Raw genomic sequence first — 22,332 nt, 5'->3', positions numbered from 1 at the left:
AGCTTTTTTTTTTTTTTTTCCCTCTTCAAGGGAGGTTGATCCATGAGGACAAACCATTGCTCTGAATTGTTGGCATCACTGTAAATGTTTTTTCACTTTTAGGAGTTTTAGTGTCAGCACTGGTACTTCTGTACCCTTCAGCGACCAGCAGTCACATAGGAAGATGTAGTCGCAGAGATTAGGGAGATGGCTTCCTAAAGCTCCCCTTTGAATTGGGAGCCTTTTCCTTGAGAGCTACTAACGAGTATTTTTTAAAAATATTTTTATTATGGGGCGCCTGGATGGCACAGTTAAGCATCCGACTTCCGCTCAGGTCATGATCTCGCAGTCCGTGAGTTTGAGCCCCACATCAGGCTCCGTGCTGACAGCTCAGAGCCTGGAGGCTGCTTTGGATTCTGTGTCTCCCTCTCTCTCTTCCCCTCCCCTGCTCGCTCTCTCTCTCTCTCTCTGTCTCAAAAATAAATAAACATTAAAAAAATAAAAAATAAATTTAAATATATTTTTAGTAAAGTCTAGCATGCATACAGAAACATGCATAGATCCTAAGTGTGCAGGCCAGTGACCAGACTCCCCAGAAGCCATGACCCACTAAGGAACTACCCTTTCCTGACCGCAGATACCACAGCTTAGTTCTGCCTTGTTACTTGCCTTTTAAAACAATGTGTCACTTAATGGTGAGGCCTGCTACGCTCCTGAATGGGATAACACTGGACTTCTAGTTTTTATTTACTAGTACAAAAGGAAATCAGAACAGGCTCTTAAAAATGGACACAGTGTATGACCTAGTTGGGCGTGGAGGTATTTTTAAGTAATGATTTTCATCCTTTTTTCACCAGTAGGTAGTCAGAAAGGCAGCCCCCATGGTGGGCTGAGGAGGCTTCCCATTCAGGCCCCCAGGGGCCCCAGCAGGGATGCTACCCACAGGGGCATCACTGCCCTCGGTGGGCCTGTCTGTGGGAGGCCACAGAGGGCTCTGGAGACCCTGCAGGTTAAAGTAATGGGGGGGGGGGGGACGACAGAAGTGGTAGTTTGCAAAAGTAGACTTAATATTCTTAATTTATTCTTAATTCTTCTTAATATTCTTAATTTAAATAGAACATTTATTTTTGACAGTTCAAATAGCATTAAAGGAGAGTGTTCATTTGTTCATTTTAAAGACATCGCTTTTAAAAAGTTGAAAAACATTGAGTAAAGAGAACTTTCTGACTGTTTTTTAAGTTTACATTTTGTTTCCTTAATGCCTTAAAAATATAAAAGCTATGAAATGTTAGGCTTTTAACACATAGGTACTATTTCAGTTCCTTCTTTGGATGCTGGGCTTAAGGCCTCACTGCCATGCACTCTAAGATCAGGCAAGAAGAATCTGAGTCCTGCTAGCCAGTGGGATGTGATATATCAGTCTGAGAAGCTGGGCTTTACCATTAAAATTGAATCGAAGGCACCTTAATTCTGCATATAGTCTGTTGTTTTTTTTTTTTTAATGTCAGTTGTCAGTTGCCATCGCAAAAACGCTGTTCATTTCCTTTTTTCCTTACTTGCTTAGACACAAATAGGGAAGACCTTTAGACTCCCTATTGGGAGTAAAATTGGATAAAAATATCCACAGGCTTACACATGAAATGGCTGGATGCGGAAAAGAGGAAGTTAGGGTCCCCAGACCAGCATAACCTGGAAACCCGTAAATACAGATTCCCCGGCTCCACACTAGACCTGCTGAATGAGAATTCTGGGGGTAGGGGGATCAGCGTTCTGTGTTAACAAGCCCTCCAGGTGAGTGGGATACTCGCCCAAGTTGGAGAAGTGTGACGGGCATTCACTAGACGACTTTCTGAGCTAAGCCTTCCCTGCCCACTCCATGTGTCTCAGTCCCACCAAGTTTCCTGACCCACATCCCGCCCTGTACAGCTCTCACCTCTGAGGTCTGTTCAATTCTCCTCTTTCTCAGATCCTCCCTCTCAGGGACAAAGACACACACATCATCGTCTTACAGTTCCCTGGCTGTCCCGCAGTCTTCTCATTCTTTGCATTTACTATTCATTCAGTCAGCAACTGTTTGTGGGGCATCTTGTGTGTGGCGAGGACTGCCCTGTCCTGGGGATACAGAGGTGAATGAAACACCGTCTATGCTCTCATGGGGCTTATCGTCTGGAGTAGGAAATAGGCATTAAGAGACCATCCCATCTTAATACAAATCTCAAACCCTGTCTCCAGAATTCTTCCCTAATCACTCCAGCCTATAATAACCTCTCTGATGCGTTGCTATGGGAGTCCCTCAGAATCTGAAATTGCACACCCCCAGGTAGTCAGGTAATATCAGCCCCTGTGTTTCTGGTCCTATGGAATGTCCTAGTGACCCCGTGTTACTTTTGATCATCTGCCCAAGCAGATTGTAGCTTTTGAGGGCAGGGTCCCTTCTGATGAAAGCCGTGCCACCGAGAGCCAGGTTGGGTCCATAGAGTTGTATTCAGTATTAAATTTCTTGGAAAACTCCGGAAGAGAGGTTTTCATTTATATTGCTACCTATGAGTTTTGTTCTTTATTTTTAAAACTTAATTTGCTGTAGTTAACACTTGCTAAAGTTTATGTTAAGAAAAATGAGGATGCCAGGAGTTTGTTTCTAGCAAGTTTATTGGGAAGGGGGTGTTTTATCGGGAACCTTGTATCAGAAACCACCGAATATGCAAGAGAAGAGTGGGTATGGTTGGCTTTAGGCTCCTTGGAGGGGCAGAAAAGGGAGGAAACAACCACCTCCCTCCTGCATCCGGGGATCTCTAACCAGGCCTGAGGTTCAGGGTCCCTTTTTGGATCTTTGGCTGCAAAACTGGGTAAAAGACATGTGTGTTGGGCTTAAGTCTTCACAAGCCAAGGGAGGAGACAAAGAGGGGTGTCAGGTCTCTGGATGGCCTAGAAGCCACACTTGTCACAAGCCCCTCCTTTCTGTCCCGGTGTAGGTGTCCCTGTTCCACAGCCGGGGCCTTTCAGGCAGGAACAGCAGAACACCCCCTTCTCAAGTGTTACCTTGAAGCCCTTAATGAGCCCCAGCTACTGCTTGGTCTTCAAGCTGCAGCCCAGTGAGGCCTTTTAAAAGGTCACGTGCTTCGCCAATAGCGTGCTTAAAGAGCTATTGTTGTTTTCTTAGGGAGCCTGGGGAGCGAGGCTTCTCAGGAGCTGCTGACCCTGGCTTTGGCCAGCCTGAGCCCCAGGCCCAGAGACACCATTTGGCTTTTTGCCCTCAGGTTCTTGAGTGGCTTGTCTTTCCTTCTTTGAACTGTGCCCTGCTCCGGGAGGTGGTCGTTAACACCGCACTGAGAGTGAGAGTTCTCAAAACCTCCCTCCTGTAGGAGTTGGAGGCCTCTTCTGAACGTGGTCAGTGGGAGGACTTGACTCAAACAATGTGTTAAGCAAACTCTGCAGAAACTTCAGCTCTTAAAAATAAAAAAATTAAAAACATGTTTTTAAGAGTTAAAGTTTCTAAGTGAAGATGCGGACTCCATTCTATTATGTTGCATTTTATCCTTTCTAGCAAGATTTAGATAGAATCAGGATTACAGATGGGGATTGTGTGTGTTTTGCAATCTCACTTGGGTGTGTGCAGCCAGTTTTGCCTCATAAAATGCTATAGAGAAATGAAGGCAAACCTGCTTTGAGACATACTGTATCATGGGTTATTTACACATCTGAAAAGCATCCAAGCTTCCATTTGTCTATCCTGCCCACAAATTTTGCTTACAAGTGTCCTCCTCCTTCCCCTTCCAGCATTACAACGTCTTATCAGGCTGCCCCTGAAGCATTAGGATTATCACACAGCTATGACCAGCTGGCTCATTCTAATTGGAAATTAAGTGCTTCTCACATTGAAATCTCTTTGAAAACATCTCCACCGATCTCCTTCAGCTGTGGGAATTCCTCTAAATGCCTGTGGTGCTGCATGCTTGGTAAACATTCGAGTTTCACAGATCCAGTGTTTATTTCTAGAGAAATAATCCTTATTGAGAAAGTTATTGAAAAAGTCCTATTGTTAACCTGGCAACAACTCTTTAAAAAGACAATCCTATAATGATGACTAAAAGAAAAGGATGTCTTACCTGTTACCTCTCCCCCAGAAAATTCCAAGTGGCAGTGAGGGTACTAATTTTTTTCTAGTTGTTTATTTGGTTTACATTTTTGGGACAGTGCTTCTCAAACTTTTTGTGATGAAGGACCATCTTGCTTGTTCTTTCCTTTACTCTAGTAAAACATAAAAATACTTACTAGAGAAATGGAATAAAAGTACTGAGCCTGGGCGGCTCACTCAGTTAAGTGTCTGACTCTTGATTTCAGCTCAAGTTATCATCTCATGATTGTGAGATCAAACCTCACAACGGGCTTTGTGCTGCACGTAGAGTCTGCCTAAGATTCTCTCTTTCCCTCTCTCTGCCCTTCTGCCGCTCTCCCCCACTCAAGCTTGCTCTCTCTCTCCCTCTCTCTCTCTCTCAAAAAAAAAAAATATATATATATACAAAAACAAAGTAGAAGCCTCATTTTAGAAATTAGATTTACAGACATACAATTACCCTGTAAATTTGCTGTAAACGTTTCTAAATAATACAGTATCTCTGTTTAACTCATCGTGGGCCAGTAACAGTTCACAGACCGGCACCTTCTACAGACCATACTTTGAGAAACACACATTTAGAGTGTATTTGTATGAATTTGTGTATTCTCACACAGATTCACATGTATTGGGTGAGATTACATTATAACCTACAACACAGACCATCTAACAGCTTTATATGAGAATTAAATGCACTCAGTGAGCTCTTTGGCAAAAATGGAATTTTTCTAGAAATGAATATTTAAATGCTTAAATTTTAAGGAGATATAATAGTGTAACTGTCACAAAACACAGCCATCCAGTAACACTTCTAAGGCATAAAGGGGAAAGTGTCCTGTAATGTGAAATGAAATCACCTCTCTGATGCACACTCACATTTAAGTAGCACAGGTACTTTAGATAGGAAATGTTCTATGCAAAGTATATATACAAATGAGACTTTTTAGTACTGAACAGTAGAAAAGGTTTTTGTCATGGGGAGTATTAGATACAGAAGTCACATCTGCCTTCCCTCAGAGAACATTGTGGGCTGGTCTTTGGTCCTTGTGATTGACATCCATTTTCTTCATGTTTATGAAGGGAGGCGTTTCATATAAGTAACTGTATATTCTTTATGAACATTAACAAGTTCTCAGGCTGATTCTGACATTGACGGGTCGTGGCCATCTTTCTCTCCCAGAGACCGAGGCATGTGAAGGCAGTCACTCCCAGTGGAACTTGCGTACCAGGCTCTGTGACCCCCTGCATGTTGTTTGTCCATCTTGGGGTGGGGTGGGGGGCAGCGTGGCCTTCCTTAACAAAGTGTTGCAAGGAAGATCTGTGCAGTTTTGTTATGGTTAGCCTTATTCCCTTAGGATGAGACTCAATTCAAAATGATAATGAGGTGTAGGAGATGATACTCAGCCCCTTGAAGACCAGGCTTTATTCATCTGTGGGACTCCCAGATGGGACTCTTGGGCAGAGTGCCCAAGACAGCATAGATGCAGAATGAGTAAATCTAAAGGACTGAATGAGGCTCCATCAAAATCCACTGAAGCAATCCAGTAAAAGGCAGGTCACTTTTAGAAGAAAACATTGGCGAAGTACAAAGTACTTGTAGGTGAAGGTATCAAAGAGTGAGTGGCACGGATGAGAGGATTAACACTCGCCTGTGGGTAGGTGCTGCAGAGAGGGTGGGTGAGCAAGCCCCGGCCTGGCTTAGTTGGAACCACGTCTTCCGGTCTGGATGGCATGAGAACAACTTTCTTGATTAAATGGTTCGAAAGTGAGGTCTGTGAGGCAAAGGCCAGGGGACTTGGAATCGTTCTATTTAGATGGCAGAAGTTCCGAAAGGAAGGACCCCTCTCCAGACGACGCAGCTAGCTGAGGGGGGTCTTCACTAAGGCGGGGGCAGGCGAGGAGCCGGCCTAGGCTGTGAGCCTCAGGTGAGGGGGGGCAGCAGTTCAGAGCCAAGCCATTCCCAGATGCTCAAGGTCTGAGATGTCAGGTGGTTGGGGTTTTTTGAAATACGTATGTATCTCTGGAATCACAGTAGGTATTTTGTTATGAAGTGTCTCACGTCCTCAAACAGCAATGCTTCTAATCAGAACAAAGTACTTTTAAACTCGTCCCAGTTGCATTCAGACGTAACTGTATGCAATCAAAGTGAGCCAAGGAACTTGGACTGGGAAAACCGCATTCCTCCACTTTATTCTAGGCTGAAAAGCAGTGGAGGCTCCATCGCTGTGGTCGTTTAACACAGGCCAAGTGCTTCACCACATGTCACCAAACAGGCAGAGAGTCTCTATGCATAATGAGGAAGGAAAAGGCATTTTGAAAGCACACAAGGTTCTACCAAAATTGTACATCCCTCCCCCCCCCCCGCCCCCCTTCTCCAGCTTGGTTCTTTTAATCGTTCAAGATGTGTTCGAGATGTAATCTGTGACACCTTTATCTGTTAGGTCCTAGCATTGTAAGTGTTTTCTTGGGCTTTAAAAATAAATCTGTTTAGGGAAGGGAAATTGAACCTGCATGGTAATGTTAGGCAAGCGAACGCAAGCGCACGAGTGGAGAAAGTCAAAATCATGGTTTCCATGGTAACGTGTAACTTGTCTGTGTCGTACACATTTCTCAAGAAATACATTCACCAGACTACCTAGTGATAAAAATTGCTCCACCAGCATACAAAGGTAGATTTCCCAATACTCTCGTATTCCGAAAGATCTTCTCCCCAGTAAATCCGAGTCTTCTACATAACCTTGGGCAAGGAACCGGAGTCCCAGGCCCGACCTCCGAATCAGCGTCCTTTTCAGGGTCGAAGTTGGTTTTCGTGTCATTGATTCCATTTCCTTCCTTTCTCCTTCGCAGATATATGTTGGGTAAAGGAGAAAAACGGAAGTTTGACGAGCATGAAGATGGGCTGGAAGGCAAAATCCTGTCTCCCTCCGATGGGCCATCCAAGGTGTCTTACACCTTACAGCGCCAGACTATCTTCAACATTTCCCTTATGAAACTCTATAACCACAGGCCCCTCACAGAGCCCAGCTTGCAAAAGACCGTTCTGATCAACAACATGTTGCGGCGGATCCAGGAGGAGCTCAAACAGGAAGGCAGCCTGAGGCCGGTGTTCGCCTCCGCCGCCGCCGCCGCCGCCGCCGCCACCGCCTCTCCCCCGCCCGACTCGCTGAGCGACAGCTACCGGGAGGCGGCGCCGCCCGCCCTCAGCGCCCCCGCGCCCCCGCCCGCGCACGCCTGCGACCTCGGGAGCACTACGCCGCTGGACGCCTGCCTCACGCCCGCCTCGCTGCTCGAGGACGACGCCGACGACACGTTTTGCACTTCCCCGGCCGCGCCGCCCGCGGCTGCCGCCAGACTGTCGGCCCCAGCGCCCCCGCCGGAGAAGGACAGCTTCTCCTCCGCCCTGGACGAGATCGAGGAGCTCTGTCCCACGTCTACCTCCCCCGGGGCCGCAGCCGCAGCGCCCGACAGCTCCCGAGGGGGCTCCGGCGCGCCGGGCGGCCCGAAACCCGAAGACCCGAAGCTGATGGACTCTCTGCCCGGGAACTTCGAAATCACGACGTCCACGGGGTTTCTGACAGACTTGACCCTGGACGACATCCTGTTTGCCGACATCGACACGTCCATGTACGACTTCGACCCCTGCACGTCTGCCTCGGGGCCGGCCTCGAAGATGGCCCCGGTGTCGGCCGACGACCTCCTCAAGACTCTGGCCCCTTACAGCAGTCAGCCGGTCGCCCCGAGTCAGCCTTTCAAAATGGACCTCACGGAGCTGGACCACATCATGGAGGTGCTGGTCGGGTCCTAAGAGCCCCGGCCCGGCGCCCGCGCCGCCCAGACCCTGCGAGTGTCCCTGCACCCCACAGCTCTCCGCACTGTGCATGCACCCTTGCTTGCCTTTTTCAGAGGAAAAGATCGTTTTACAAAAGGATCACACTAGTTTTTGCTTTGAGCAGAGTTGGAGTGCCTTCATCCACGTCTGACCACTTTTAATATGCTTTTTTTTTGAGTGGTCCTCGGAGACCTACTGCCCTGGAATAGGAAAGAATGCTTTTGAAGACAATGTGGCTATGCTGAATGACAGAAATAAACAGTTCAAGTGAAGCACAAGGAAGAAGTTGGAAAAGCTGTAAATTGCATGTGCATATTTGTCTATTTTTTCTATAAGTTTTATTGCAAGAGGTAAAAAGAGAAAATATATATATATATATTATTTAGATAATCTCAGTACCTTTTCTGGCATTTTCGCCCTGTATAGGTTGACTTGGCAATTCAGCCTTTTTAGAGGCATTAACTACTCCTCCTAAGTGTTGCATTTACATGGCTGTTTAGAAACTGCTGCCCAAATTTATTTTATATTTTTGTACAGATTCTGCAGTTTATGATATTGTTTTTCTAAAAACAAATGCTGTTTATACATATGAGATAGCTATTTTGATAGGATTTGCTCACATAGTTCCTGCAAACTTCAGATGTACAAGTTGCACTTGTACTTTTATAGAGTTGTAATGTTTTATATGTGTTTGGTGCAAAGAGAAAATTGGGTCAAATTAATCCGCAGTTGATGTCCCCAAATGCAAACACACACACACACACACACACACACACACACACACACACTGCTTTCAGAAAGGGCCAGGCAATATCACACCCAAATTTCACAGGCACCAACCCCCTGGCATGAACACCCGCCAGCACTGTGACTTCCAAAGCCAGAGCCGCGTCTGCTCATCAAACTTGCATTAAGCAGTTGGCGGGAGATGGCCACGGAGCTGGGGGGTTGAAGTGATGGTTCTCTTTAGCTCCCTCTCTTGAGGGGAAGCCTACCGAATACTCACTGTATTTATGCCAATTAAAAGTTTGTGCTTTTAATTGTTTTTATTTTTTTAAACAAAACCCCAGATCTTTCCCTTTTGGCGTAATTTTTACGATGACCTGAAATTTTACATGAGAACAAAATTTTCTGAAAATTAACCGACCTCTTTGTGGAACGAAACCCTATTGCAGATGCTTAGGGCTCGTAAGGAAGAAACTACCCCCAGAAGGCATCCACCGTGTTGCTCAGTTGTCTTTTCCAGCTTCCCTTCCCTAGAGCTTTTGATCCCTCTGTTGCTAAGTGCTGAAAATGTCATCTTCATGATCACCACAGCGAGCTCCGCTCACCTCTGCCCAGCCTGGGGATGCTGTCTTGTAACAGCCGTGGCTCTAGAACCTGGAGTTGGTACCATTATGTCACAGCTTCCAATCTGGTTGCTTCCTTGAATCAACTGCTTTAACTACACTTTTACAAGGCTGTTTTACCCAAATAACACAGACAGGACTTTTCTATGCATGTTTCTCCTCCTTCCCCTTGCCTCCCTGCCACCCCCTCCCCCGCCCCCACCCGGAACACTTGAGAAAGTCGCTCTTTATTCCTAGTGGTGTACATTTAATTTTAAAACACTTGCAATGTATCATGCTTGTTGCCGAAATTGTTGATGGCCTTTTCGTTTCAGTTTTTTTCTTTCTTCCAATGGTACTTTAGCTGGTTACAACCTATATTGTTGAAATGCAGATGGCTTCTTTAGGAATAACTTTTATATTTATTTAAGAATTTTTAAATTATGGGATTTGTGTTGTTGTTGTTGTCTTTGTTGTTGGTCATTTGTCAATATTCAGTCACCAGTTCTGCTCACTTCTTGCCATGGATAAAAATTGAGTCCTTCTGGCCAATTAAAAAAAGACAGCTTTATAAAATGGCACTTTAAACAAGCCATAGATAGTTTTATTTTTATAATGCACATGGCAAAGCAAACACATTTGTGATGAAGGAACTGCTCGTCTAAGCAAACGATCTCTGTATGATATGATTAAACTTTTCTGTATTCGAATTTACTTTTCCCCCACTTGAATGTGTTTTTAGAGGCTAATTGTCAACTCAGTAGAGCAGTGAGAAACAGATCAAATTGTACTTGTTCTCCTACGAGCAACCTCTGCCTGGACGCCTCTTACTGCTGCAGACGCGTCACCTCCTTTGATAGGACCGGGGACCATAGAGTTAAGGTGAGGGTTGTTGTAGATGCTTCCGGTGTCACTGTGCCTGTCCATTTTAAGAGCTTCCTTTTCCTGTGGAGAACAAGTCAGCCCAGACGCCATGCTTTCGATAACGGGAGGACCCGGCGGGCTCGCCACATGCCGCGCACACACACACACACACGTATACAGACACAATAGTGTTGATTATTCTGAACAATAACAGGGGAAGGCGGTTGATTTGCCATTGTTAAAAACTGATTTACAGTAACTTACAACAACTGTACTTTGGTTGGATTAGCAAATCGTGTGTTTAAACAAATCCCATATGTTGGGCAACAGTTCAAATAAGCACAGCAAAGTGTTGCCCAAACATGGTTCTCTGACTCTCTCATATTTGTAAGGCTGGGCTTCAAAACCAAAACAGAAACCCCCCAACAACAGCGGGCAAATGCTTTTTAACTCTGGACACCCTTGCCACAAAGGCTTGACATTGAAGGTCTGCTGAGGAAGACATGGGAAATCGGTGGCCCGTTTCTAAAAGAACAAAACCATCGAGTGTTCAAGTTATCTTAGTCTTATTTTCACAAGGCGGTGTCCCAGCGGGGAAGCACGCGGGCCTGGGTGTGATCTCCAAGTCCCCGTCTTGAGTGTGGGATGTGCTTCCAGATGCCACGGGGCAGCAGCGCCTTCCCCCTTCCTAAAGGACATCGCGTGGCATTCAGAGTCAGGCAGGCGGTTGGAGGTGCTTTTACGGGAAAGACGTGCCGGGTGGGGCTGGGAGAGGAAAATTATTGACAGTGATGTGCAATGAAGTGACAAGATGAGAGCAGAATAATAAGAGCTTTGAATTTGAAGTGATTTTTTTTTCATAAGTTATTTATTCCTTTTTTTTTTTCCATGTAAATATATTTATTTTACTGTGGAGCTCTAACAACATCTGGATCGTAACATGTGCAGAATGTATGGTAGGAATGTATTCTCTCGTAGGAATGTCAATCTGTATTCAGAGGGGGTCCGAGCCAGACCCCTGGGTCTTCTCATCGTGTATGCTCAGCCCACATTCAGTTTTCTCCTCTTCTCTCATCTAGGTCTATTTGAAATATGCAAAAGGTATGGATGAGGAATGTTTCAATACCTCCAAATTTTTAAGAAAATCAAGCATCAAAGGGTTGATATTTTTAAAACTTTTTTTAGCAACACTTTCTCTTCCTGACAGAAGGGGCAATCACACCGACACCCTCGTTCACACCAAAGGGTGGGAACTGGCCAGAGCCTCCACTGCACCTCGAGTGTCTTTATCAATTGAGCTTTTATTGCCCTATCCCCGTGGAATATCCCAACTGCCCTGAGGTCAATCAAGGAAAATTTCTTGAATACATAAGCTCCAAAGAGCCAAAGTATCATCTTACAGATCGTTTTTAAAGCTTAAATTTATCAACCACCTTTGTGGTAAACAATGAATTATGAATACTGCAGGGCAGCCTTCTTAAATGACAGATGTAAAAAAAAAAAAAAAAAAAAAAAAAAAGACTCTGTGCAGCGATTGTTACCCGCTATATGAATTGTCTTAGTTTCAAAACCTTGCTGTTACAAATTGGACCTTTCTCCATTTTCTGAGAATATTGAAAAGAGCATATTTAACTTGTTCTGGCTGCAAATGGTTAACTTCCTGCGACTGCCGAAGGCAGCGAGGTGTGTGCGTCCTGCTTGTGTACAATTGTTCTCAGTGCTTCTTGAGGGTGAGTCTAAATGGTTCTTGAAAATTAGCCAGGATCAAATGCTATTGCAGACAAAGCCAATAAAAATGTTGGATGTCTTTTGGGGATACCAAGTTTGGAAGAGAAGTGCAGTCCATACAAGCAAACAAGCTTTTGGAAAAGATGTACATAGTGACATGTTTGGTGCATGGTTTTTGAGGAAGGCTTTTGTCAAAAAGGAGGTGTAACCTTTCCCCCACAGACCTGAGAGCTGTGCCTTTTCTATGCAATATTACAGACGTTACATCGGAACCCAGATAGCTGTATTCACATGTAGGTTTGGGCTGTAATCTAAACAATGGGACAGATTAAATGTACATGGAAATGAGCAGTCTTACTTTTGTAGTTTTATATTATACAATAAACAGTTAAAAGATGAGAGAGGCGTGTTCGCAGTTTCCTTCTGACTGGAGCGCAACCAGCTCGTTGGTTCGTCACAGTTTGCTTGTGTTGAGGAACAGCCCCCCCCTCGGCCTGTGCCAGAGTTGGGGCCGTTGACTTTCTCACACCTTCTCAGCCCCAGGAGCACATTTCCCTCCTGGTTCTCCCCCTGCCTCTTGGGCTCTTCTCGACCTCCCTATTCTCCCTTCTCTCCCCCAGCTGTCTCTCTCCCAGGGGGACCTAATCCGCTCATGACTCTGAAAACTCGTTTCCAGCTCCTGCCTCTCTCCCGAGCTCTGGAGTTAAGTATCTGCCAACCTTTGCCATCTCACACTCACCGTGTTTCCCCACGGGGGGCTGATCCTTTCCCTTCGGGCCGCTCTCCAGTGCCAGCCACTCTGTTCCCCGATGTCCGAGCTCTCCTGCCTCCTGCTCTCCATCCCTACCACAGTTTCCCCAAACCCTGGCCCTCTCCCCTCCCTGCCTGCAGCCGTTTCCTATCTAGCTTCCTATCTACTGTAACCACCACAGTGGTTTCTCTAACACCCTTGCTGCTACAGTTGACGTTACAAAGCACCAGTGGTTCGTGAATGTGTTCCACGTCCTCCAGCGGTGCCCCTTCCTCCCGTCCCCAGTTTACACAATCCGGCCTTCCCTCATCTTCCAGAGGCTCATGGAGGAGATCCTGTGCCAGCTCCTTGGGCCATCTGTGATGGGAGTCATGGGGTCCAGCCTTGCCTGGCCCAGGCAATTCTGGGTCACCATACCAGCTGGTGAGCAAATGGAGCTAGATACGAGGGGGCTGTATAATGAGGGTTCCATTCAACCAGCAGTGGAATATTTGGGGGGGGGGAAGGGATTGGTGTTGGGGAGGTGATATGGGTCGAATTGTGTGCTCCAAAAAATGTGTTGAAGTCCTAACCCCCCCAGTACCTCAGAGTGTGACCTTAATTCGGAAATAGGGTCTTCAACAGAAATAATCAAATTAAAATGAGGCTATTAGGGTGGGTCCTAGCCCAATTTGACTAGCGGCCTTATTAGAAAAAGGGGGAGATCTTGACACAGACAAGCACATAGGGAAGACACCATGTGAAGTTGAAGGCAGAGATCGGCCTACAAGGAACACCAAAGCCTGCCAGCAAAGCACGAGAAGCTAGGGGACAGGCGCGGAGCAGATCCTCCCCCGCAGCCCTCAGGAGGAACCAGCCCAGCCCACACCTGGATCTCTGACTTCCAGCCCGCGCAACAATACATTTCTGTGGTTGAAGCCTCTCGGTCTGTGGCACTTTGCTAGGGCAGCCCTAGCAAACTCCTGTAGGAGAGAGGAACAGGCAGGGTGAGCTCTTTCCAGACATTCCGGTGGAGATACTCATTAGGCAGCTAGAAATAAGAATCTGTTGCTCGGTAGAGTGGTTTGTCTCTGGAATACGAGCATCTGCTATTAATTAGAGATAGAACTTGGGCAAATCACTCACTCTCTCTGAGCTTGTGAGGGCAAGATAAAGTCGTAGCTCCTAAATCTTCGAAAACGTTAACGGTGCAATGAAAACGCAAATGACGAGCATGGTCTATCCTCATGCCCACAGTCGTGCCTAGCACATAGTAGGCACTCAAGATTTCTGTTGGATTAAAAGAAGAGAAAAGCCCTGTTGTTCTCTTCTCTACCATATGGGAGAAGCACAGAACTCCGTCTTCTTTGTCTGGGTCCCAGGGCGGCTCCCATCCCAACCCTCTGGATGCCCCCATTCCCAGCACAACGTGTGCCTTTGCTTGTGTCCCTATTCTGCTTGTAGAAATTCTACCCGTCATTCCAAGGCCAAGCTCAGGAGCCTGTCCAGGAAGCTTTCTCTGCATCTCCCGACTCGGAGCCAACCTCTTCCTTTGCCGGGGGCTCTGCAGACCTCTGTAAATGCTCTTAGCAAGTCCTGCCCTGTCTTAGGTTAGCTCTGCACCATCTGTTCCCTCCACTACTTTCTGCTGTTCTGTGACCTTGTGATGTTCATCTCTGCCAGAGGTCAGCTGACCACGGCCCTTGGGCCAAATCCTGCCCACTGCCTGTTTGTTCAGATAAACTTTTGTTGGAAGTCAACTGCATTTATTTATTTGTGTATTGTCTGTGGCTGCTGTCCTGTACAATGGCACAAGACCATACCATACCATATGGCTCTCAAAATTTAAATATTTGGCCCTTAACAGAAAAAGTTTGCCGAACCCTGGTCTATGCAAACCATGTAATGCTTAGGATGGTGTCTGATCATAGCTGGGGCCCCGTGGTGGGGCAGGGCACTGTCCCTGTGCTCAAAGGTTTATGTAGACTGGATACAGTACAGGTGTCAGGGGCAGGAGTCTCAAGGGTACCGAGTGCTGGGGGTGGGGCTGCAAGGGCCCGGGAAGGCAGGACAGTCAGCAAAGTCACACAAGAGTGGACATCTTCACAGAGTTTAAGACCTGGGAGGAGGCTTAGACATGGCTCTTGTGGCGAAAAGACCCCATTTTACAGATATGAAAGCTGAGACGCAGAGAGAGAAGGTGATTATTGTCTAATGCAAGACATAGCTTACGGCTTTGGGGTTCAGAGTTTGGCTCAGCAACCAGACTGCCTGAGTTTGAGTCCTGGCGCCACCATTCGTAGCCTGTAACCTTGGGCAAGCTCCCAAATCTCCCTGTGCCTCGGCTTTCTCATCGAGAAGATGAGGGTAATGATCGAGCTGATTTCACGCGATGGTGTTGATTAAATGAGTCCATACAGGTAAAGTACTTAGTTCCAGGACATTCAAAAAAGAAGTCCACGAACATTAGCTGTGGCTTAGCACAACAGCGGGCAAGGCTAAAATCCACATCTCCACTCAGTGTGTTGTTTCAGGTTGAGCCGCAAGGCAAAGCTGGGGCATCTTGATGCAGAAGGCACGTTGTGTGGGGACACTACCATTTCCCAACACCATACTTGTCATGGTGGTCAGCCGTTTGATTACTGAGGACTGTGCTCTGAGCGTGTGTGGCAATCTGGGGTCCCAGCGTGCCTGTTGCCTCTTTCATCTTTGCTTTTCATTTCCTTTTTGCTCCTCTTGGAAAGGAATCTTTGACTGAATCTCGAGTAACGGTCTCCAGGGTTACCACTTACTGAGCGTTCACATGTGCCAGACATCCATGAGTGCTGGCGTGTGATCTCATGGACTCTTTGCTCCAGCCCTTTGAGGTTTATCTTAGCACCTCAGCTTTCCAGAAGAGGGAGTCCAGGCTCAGATAGGTTAAGAAATTTCCCGAAGGTCGCAGAGCTGGGATTGTGGGTTGGGCGGGCCTCTCTGACTCTTATAATCCCTTTAGCACCCTCTTCTATGGCCCATCATTCATTGCTCCTGCTGTCATGGGGGATGAGGGGAGCGGGCTAATGCCCCGAGGCCGGGCAAGGTGAGGGAACCAGGAGACATCATCCCAATCTGAGCCTCCAACAAGCCCCTTCACCTCTCCTCTTCTTCATAGGGGTGTGGATCCCTCTGGCACACTGAGGCATTGCCCTGAGGGACAAGAGGAAGATGTCCCAGTGAGGCCAGCAGTGAACCGGCAGTTAGGACTGCTCTACAGGGCCGAATGCCACCTACGTTCCCTCATCCTGGCGCTCTGTGGACCTTGGACCAGCCACTCCCTGTCTCGGGGACTCGGTTGGCTCAGTGGCAAAAGAAGGGGGCAGGACAGCGCACACGCCACATGCTGGGGCCCGTGGCTCTCCCTGGCTGCAAGTTAGAATCCTGGGGACTCCGCCAGCATCTCTGGACGCTGGGGCCAGGCCTCGGGGATTTTGCAGAAACACTTGGTAGGAGGAGCCCGCTGCTCTGAGGGCACCCGTGCCAGCCTTGGGGGCTTCTGGGATGGCGCAGTGTGTGCATGACTGAGAAGGCGCACACGCTGGCATTGTCCCTGGAGCTGGGAACCCCAGCCCCACAGCCTGCCGGCGGCCCCCCTCCCTCCCCCCACCCCACCAGGCAGGGCGGCTGAGCCGCCAGCTGCTCGCAGGGCCTATTGTTCAGCAGTGACAGGCAATGGCTGCAGGAGCACAGGCCGGGGAGGCTGGAGAGGAGAGGGGGAGGGGTGGGGCGAGCAGGGGGAAATGTCTCCCGACCGCACGCCCCAGGAGCCGGTGGGCAAACACACGTAACCACCCCCACCCCCTCCACCGCCCCGTTCTCCTCACTCGTCTTCTCCAGACGTGATCCTCCGTGGAAGGGTGTGTCACTGGTTTTGGGGGGTAGTGCACAGTCAGGCAGCCTCTAGAAAAGGCATTTTGGTCACTTATCTGCCAGCCGGGTGCCTGAAAACAGTGCCAGGTGGCTAAGTGCTTTTGAAATGGTGTTGTTCGAAGTCGATCCAATCCACATGCGTGTCTCCGGGAACGTGTCCTCGGGCCTGGAGAGGTTCCAGCGACGGGGACAATCATCCTCGACGTTTGTGTACAGCTCAGAGCTGTGGTACATTCATTTTATTCGATTCTCATGACTGTTCTGAAGGAGGTGGTGATGGGGGAAGCTGAGCAGGCCTGGGAAAACTGAGGTACACAGAGGGGCCCATGGGGGCTGGTGGGTGAGGTGGGGGAGAGGCCGTCCCAAGCTCTGGGCTCCAACCTTCATTACCTTCTGGCATTTCAGAGCTTAAAGAAATTGGCCAGAAACTTAGTTATAAAAGGAATAGTGGTTAACAGCAAGGCTTAGAGCCAGGAGTCCCACCTTGTCTTGGAGCTTTGTAACAGATTCAGGGGTAACTGAAGTCATTGACGGTGTCCGCCTTTCTGTCTCTGAGAGCCTCCCTCGTCTTTCCTCCCTGGAGTTGAGGGGGGCGACAGCAGCTGAGGCGGGGGCGGTGGGGGGGACAGCCAGTGGCCTTCACCACTTCCAGTTGTCAGGCCCAGGCCCGTTCGTGACCCACAGTGCCATCCCAAACATTTAACCTCAAGGAAAGTTAGTCTCTGACTGGGTTGTCCTGGGTTGTCCCAGCTTGGAGACAAATTCTGAGTCCCCCCCGCCCCCCAAACCAAACTGCTGCCCCTAAGCCTTGCCAGTGCTGAATTTCTTCCACCTGCCTAAGGGCTAGCCCTCAGTCTCTTTGTCTCTCTGTCTCTCCGTCTCTCTCTCTCTGTCTCACTCCCTCCTTCAGTCTCTCTCAGTCTCTCGGTCTCCCTTCTTTGCCCTTTCGGTCTCAGTCTCTCTGCCTCCATCCTTCCGTCTCCGGCCTTCGTACTTCAAAGCAAGCTTTGCTGCCAGAGTCTGCGGATGGCACAGGTCTCCCTGCCCTTGGATCGGGCAAGCTGGGCTTCAGTCCCTGCACAGTCCTGGTGGGGCTGGGGTGGTTCCCGGGGCAGGGGGGCTCACCTGTTCGTCGGGGGCCAGGTGCTGCCCCCTCAGTCCCCGCCTTCCCATCTGGGGCCGCCCAGCCACCTGGCTGCGGGGCCAGTCGGGGTTAAGAGGTTTTTTAGCTCCGTTTTCCAGGTTGGCCTGACACAGCTCTGACTGGGCCGGGCACAGCCGGCCTGCAGGCAGGGAGGGAGATTCTAAGCAGGGGGAAGGCTGGCTGAGCTGCTGGGGAGTCAGTGCCGGGCGAGGTGGACTCTGCACAGAGGCGAGGCGTCTGCCTGAGGGAGACAGGAGCCCGCGGTGCCGGCGGGGAATGGACATTGGAAGACTCCTGGGTCATTCTGTTCCAAGTGGTCTGCAAACAGACTGCACAGTGTGGGCCGAGGCTGCGCGGGACCCCAAGGGAGGCCTGATGGGTCGGGCTGAGGGCCTGTGCCCTTAGGGAGATAAGGAAGGCGAGACCACCTTCTTTAAAGCAACTTCATTCTGCTGGACACTGGCGTGGGCCTCTCTCTGGCCACCCTCTCACGGATCCATACAGGGAAACCGGGGCCCAGAAAAGTTAGGCAAGTTGTCCAAGGCGGCACAGCTGGTAACTGGGGTCTTGGGGCAGGGGGGTGGACGGTGGGAGAAGAGCTCCCACCCAATGAGACTGATCCCTGTGGGTTGTAACAACTGGGGGACAGACCCCTTTTCAGCTGGAAACAACCCGTGAGCTTATGTGATGGCCGGTAGCAGCAGGAAGACCGACGGGGGCAGACCAGGTCAGGGAGCCCTCGTGGCGTCTCATTTGTTCTTTCATTCAATTAGCCTTTGTTGGCTCACCCCCCACCCACCCCCCCCCCATCCCCAGGACGGCAGATGGCACCACCACTCACCTAACCGATGAGGCCAAAATCCCTGGGGTCCTTCCTGACCTTCCCCCTTTCCCCCCCACACCCCCACCATGAGCAGACCCTGTAAACTCTGCCTTCCAGATAGAGGCGGGCCCTACTGGCTCTGTCACCTTTCACCAGGATTATCACACAGCCTCCCAGCTTGTCTCCCCGCTCCCAGCCTTGTCTGCATCGTCTGTCTTCAACAGAACAGCAGAATGATCCTTCAGACATATGAATCATTGCTGTGCTCCCCAAAACATACACGTGAATCACCTGGGGATCCTGTGGAAATGCAGATCCTCACTCGGCAGGTCTGGGATGGGGCTGAGCACCTGCATTGCCAACAGGCTTCCCGGAGACTCTGGCCCACGGACCACACATCAAGTAGCCAAGTGTTGGATTATGTTGCTCCCGGGCTCCAAGTGTTCCACTGGCTTTCCCAGAATGGAATCCAAAGTTCTCCTCATGGCCTTTGTGGCCCCCCGCTACTTCCCTGACCCCGCGTCTCCCCTCTCCCCACTCACTCTGACCTAGTCCCACCCGCCTTCTTACCCTTCCAGCACGCTCTGCTTCCTGATGGCATACCTTGCCGCGTTTATGTGATGACGGTGTCTCCCTCACCGAACTGTACAGTCCACGGGGGCTGGCATTGTGTTGCTGTGGCTGCATCGCCAGTGCCTGGCAGAGGGAAGTGACACTCAGTAACTACCTGCTGCTGATGGAATGGATGGACTAGATCCCGTCAGGCGCCGTGGCTCCAGGACTGAGCAAAACAGATGGCACCCGTCCTTGTGCCATCAGCAGCCTTGTTCCCCGGCAGGAGGACGGGCATGGGGTTGAGTAACCCAACGGTTGTGGTCAATGAATACTTCCCGGTCTCTTCCTGTGCCTGCCCTGGGCTAAATGTTTTTCATGAAGTATCTCTTTTAACCCCCGTACAGCCCAGTAAGGTAGGCTCTGTCATTGCCAACTACTTCCCATTTCAGGGCAGCCTTCTGCTTGCCCTTTAGGGATCCACTTTCTCTCCCCTGGGCCAGTGACCTGACTTCCTCACCCTATCCTCCCTCAAGGGCAAAGCTGGGGGCAACCTGCTGAGAGGAGAAGAGGCCTCCCCTGCACCCCCTCCACTCCCTTGTGCTCTTGGGCAGGGGGAGCGGGGGGAGGAGGGGGACTGCACATTGGTCCCAGGCTTGTGTACAGTCTCCCCCCACCCCCCACCATGCATTGGTGAGGGATGGGATGGTGGGGTCACACTGGCTCCAGCCTGGAGGGAATCGCTGTGCTCAAGGGACATCATCCTAGGCCAGATAACTGATTGGGAGAAATAGTGTATGTGCTCATCTTGCTGCCAGGTGAGAGATATTTCCCTTTCCCAACTGAGAAAGTTCTGTGCATTTAGCCTCAGCCACTCCCTCCCCAGCCCTCCCACGGCATTGGCTGGGGAGGGGACAGCATCTGCCGGTGGCTGCTGCTAAGGGAGAGAGAGGGCTTGCCCAGCCCTGCCCTGAAGGAGACAGGAGTAGGTAGCAGAAATCTTTTTGAAATTACTTTTGAAGATTTTTTTTTATGAATAGACTTTTTACAGCATTTTTAGGTTTATAGAAAAAAAGTGAAAAAATACAGAGTTCCCACATATCCCTTCTCCCTGCCCCCCTAAAGTTTCCTCCATTATAACATTTCGTATTAGAGTGTTACATTTGTTACAGTTGATGAGCCAGGATCCGATGCATTATTATTACCTAAAGTCCACAGTTTACATTAGGGCTCACTTCTCTTGTACATTCTAGAGATTTTGACACGTGCATAATGTCATGTGTCCACAATCATGGTATCATACAGAATAGTTTCTCTACCTCAAAATCCCCCGTTCATCCCTCCCCTCTCCCCCTCGGCCCCAGGCAACCCCTAATCTTTTTTCTGTCTCCAGAGTTTTGCCTCTTCCGGAATGTCATATAATTGGAATGTTAGAATATGTAGCCTTCTCAGACTGGACTCCTTCACTCAGCAATACACATTTAAGCTTCCTCCGTGTCCTTTCATGGCTTGATAGCTCAATTCTTTTTATTGTTGAATAAGATTCTACTGTCTGAATGTACCACAATTTGTTTATCCATTCACCTATGAATGGTTGCTTCCAAGTTTTGGCAGTTGTGAATAAAGCTGCTATAAACATTTGTGTGCAGGCTTTTGTGCGGGCATATGATTTCGATTCCTTTGGATAAATAGCCATGCGCATGATTGCTGGATCATATGGTAAGAGTATTCCTTGTAAGAAACTGCCGAACTTGTCTTCCAAAGTGGCTGTAGTGCCAACAATGAACAAGAGTCCCTGTTGTTCCACGTCCCCATCAGCGTTTGGTGTTGTCAGCGCTTTGGACTTTAGCCATTCTAATAGGTTGGTAGTGTTACCTCACTGTTGTTTTAATTTGCAATTCCCTAATGACATATGATGTTGATGATCTTTTCATATGCTTATCTGTCATCTGCATATCTTCTTTGATGTAGTTCACGTCTGTTCAGACCTTTTGCCCATTTTTAATTGGTTTGGCTCTTTTCTATCGTTAAAAGGTTCTTTGTGTATTTGGGAAACCAGTTCTTTGACCACTTTTGTGTTTTGCTAAGATTTTCTCTCAGTCTGTGGCTTCCTTTCATTCTCTTGGTAGTGTCTTTTGTAGAGCAGAAATGCTAAATTTCACTGAAGTCCAACTTATTAATTTCTTTTTTACTTGTTTATTTTTAATGTTTATTTATTTTTGAGAGACCGAGAGAAGCAGAGCGTGAGCAGGGGAGGGGCAGAGAGGGAGGGAGACACAGAATTGGAAACAGGCCCCAGGCTCCGAGCTGTCAGCACAGAGCCTGACACAGGGTTTGAATCCACAAGCCATGAGATCATGACCTGAGCCGAAGTCGGACGCTGAACCAACTGAGCCACCCAGGTGCCCCTAATTTTTACTTTCATGGATCATCATACTTTTGGTGTTTTATCTAAAAAGTAATTACCAAATCCAAGGTCACCTAGATATTCTCCAACATTGTCTTGTAGATGTTTTAAGTAGTTTTTCATTTTACATTTAAGCCTATGAGATTTGTTTTGAGTTCATCTTTGTGACGAGTACAAAGTCTGTGTTTAGATTCATTTGGTGTGCTGTGAATGCTCAGTTGTCCCAGCACCTTTTGTCGAGAGGGCTATCATTTCTCCATTGAATTGTCTTTGCTCTTTTATCAAAGATTAGTTACTGTATTTGTGTGGGTCTGTTTCCAGGTACTCTGTTCTCTTCCATTCATCTGTATTTATTCTTCTTCCTATACTATGCTGTCTTGATCAGTATAGCTTTAAGTCATGAAGCCAGGTGGTCAGAACTTAAACTTTGTTTTTCTCCTTCAATATTGTGTTAGCTGTTCTGGGTCTTTGGCCTTTCCATATACACTTTAGAGTAGGGTATATGTGTCAGGGTACCTAACCAGACCCTGACTGGGATTGTGTTGAATCTACGGGTTAAGCTTGGAAGAATAGGCATCTGAACAATATTGAGTCTTCCTCTCCATGAACATGGAATACCTCTCCATTTATTTCAATCTTCTTTGATTTCTTTCATCAGCATTTTTTATTCCTTCCTTATCTATATCTATTTTGCACATATATTTTGTTAGGTTTATACCTAAGTATAAAAAGTGTTAATATAAATGGTGATATGTTTTTATTTATTTTTTTAAGTTTATTTATTTTGAGACAGACGGAGACAGCACATGTTGGGGGTGGGGGCAGAGAGAGAGGGAGACAGAGAATCCCAAGCAGGTTCCACACTGTCAGCACAGAGCCCGATGTGGGGCTCGAACTCACAAAACCATGAGATCATGACCTGAACCGA

General features: G+C 48.3%; 1 protein-coding gene across 8 annotated transcripts in view; it reads left to right on the top strand.

Moving 5' to 3' along the window:
• Nucleotides 1-12,241, top strand: part of SERTAD2 (SERTA domain containing 2) — a 116,840-nt gene extending 104,599 nt beyond the window's left edge. For all 8 annotated transcript variants that reach the window (XM_045446248.1, XM_045446249.1, XM_045446245.1 and 5 more), the window contains one exon: nt 6,941-12,241. In XM_045446248.1, coding sequence (XP_045302204.1) covers nt 6,945-7,898 — 954 coding nt within the window. In that variant the 5' untranslated portion in view covers nt 6,941-6,944 and the 3' untranslated portion in view covers nt 7,899-12,241. The remainder of the gene's footprint in view (nt 1-6,940) is intronic.
• Nucleotides 12,242-22,332: the final 10,091 nt, after the last annotated feature.

The sequence above is a fragment of the Leopardus geoffroyi genome, chromosome A3 (genome assembly GCF_018350155.1).
Source record: "Leopardus geoffroyi isolate Oge1 chromosome A3, O.geoffroyi_Oge1_pat1.0, whole genome shotgun sequence".
NCBI lineage: Eukaryota > Metazoa > Chordata > Mammalia > Carnivora > Felidae > Leopardus > Leopardus geoffroyi.
Note: the sequence above shows the minus strand (reverse complement) of the source record. Positions and strands in the feature narration are given on the sequence as shown.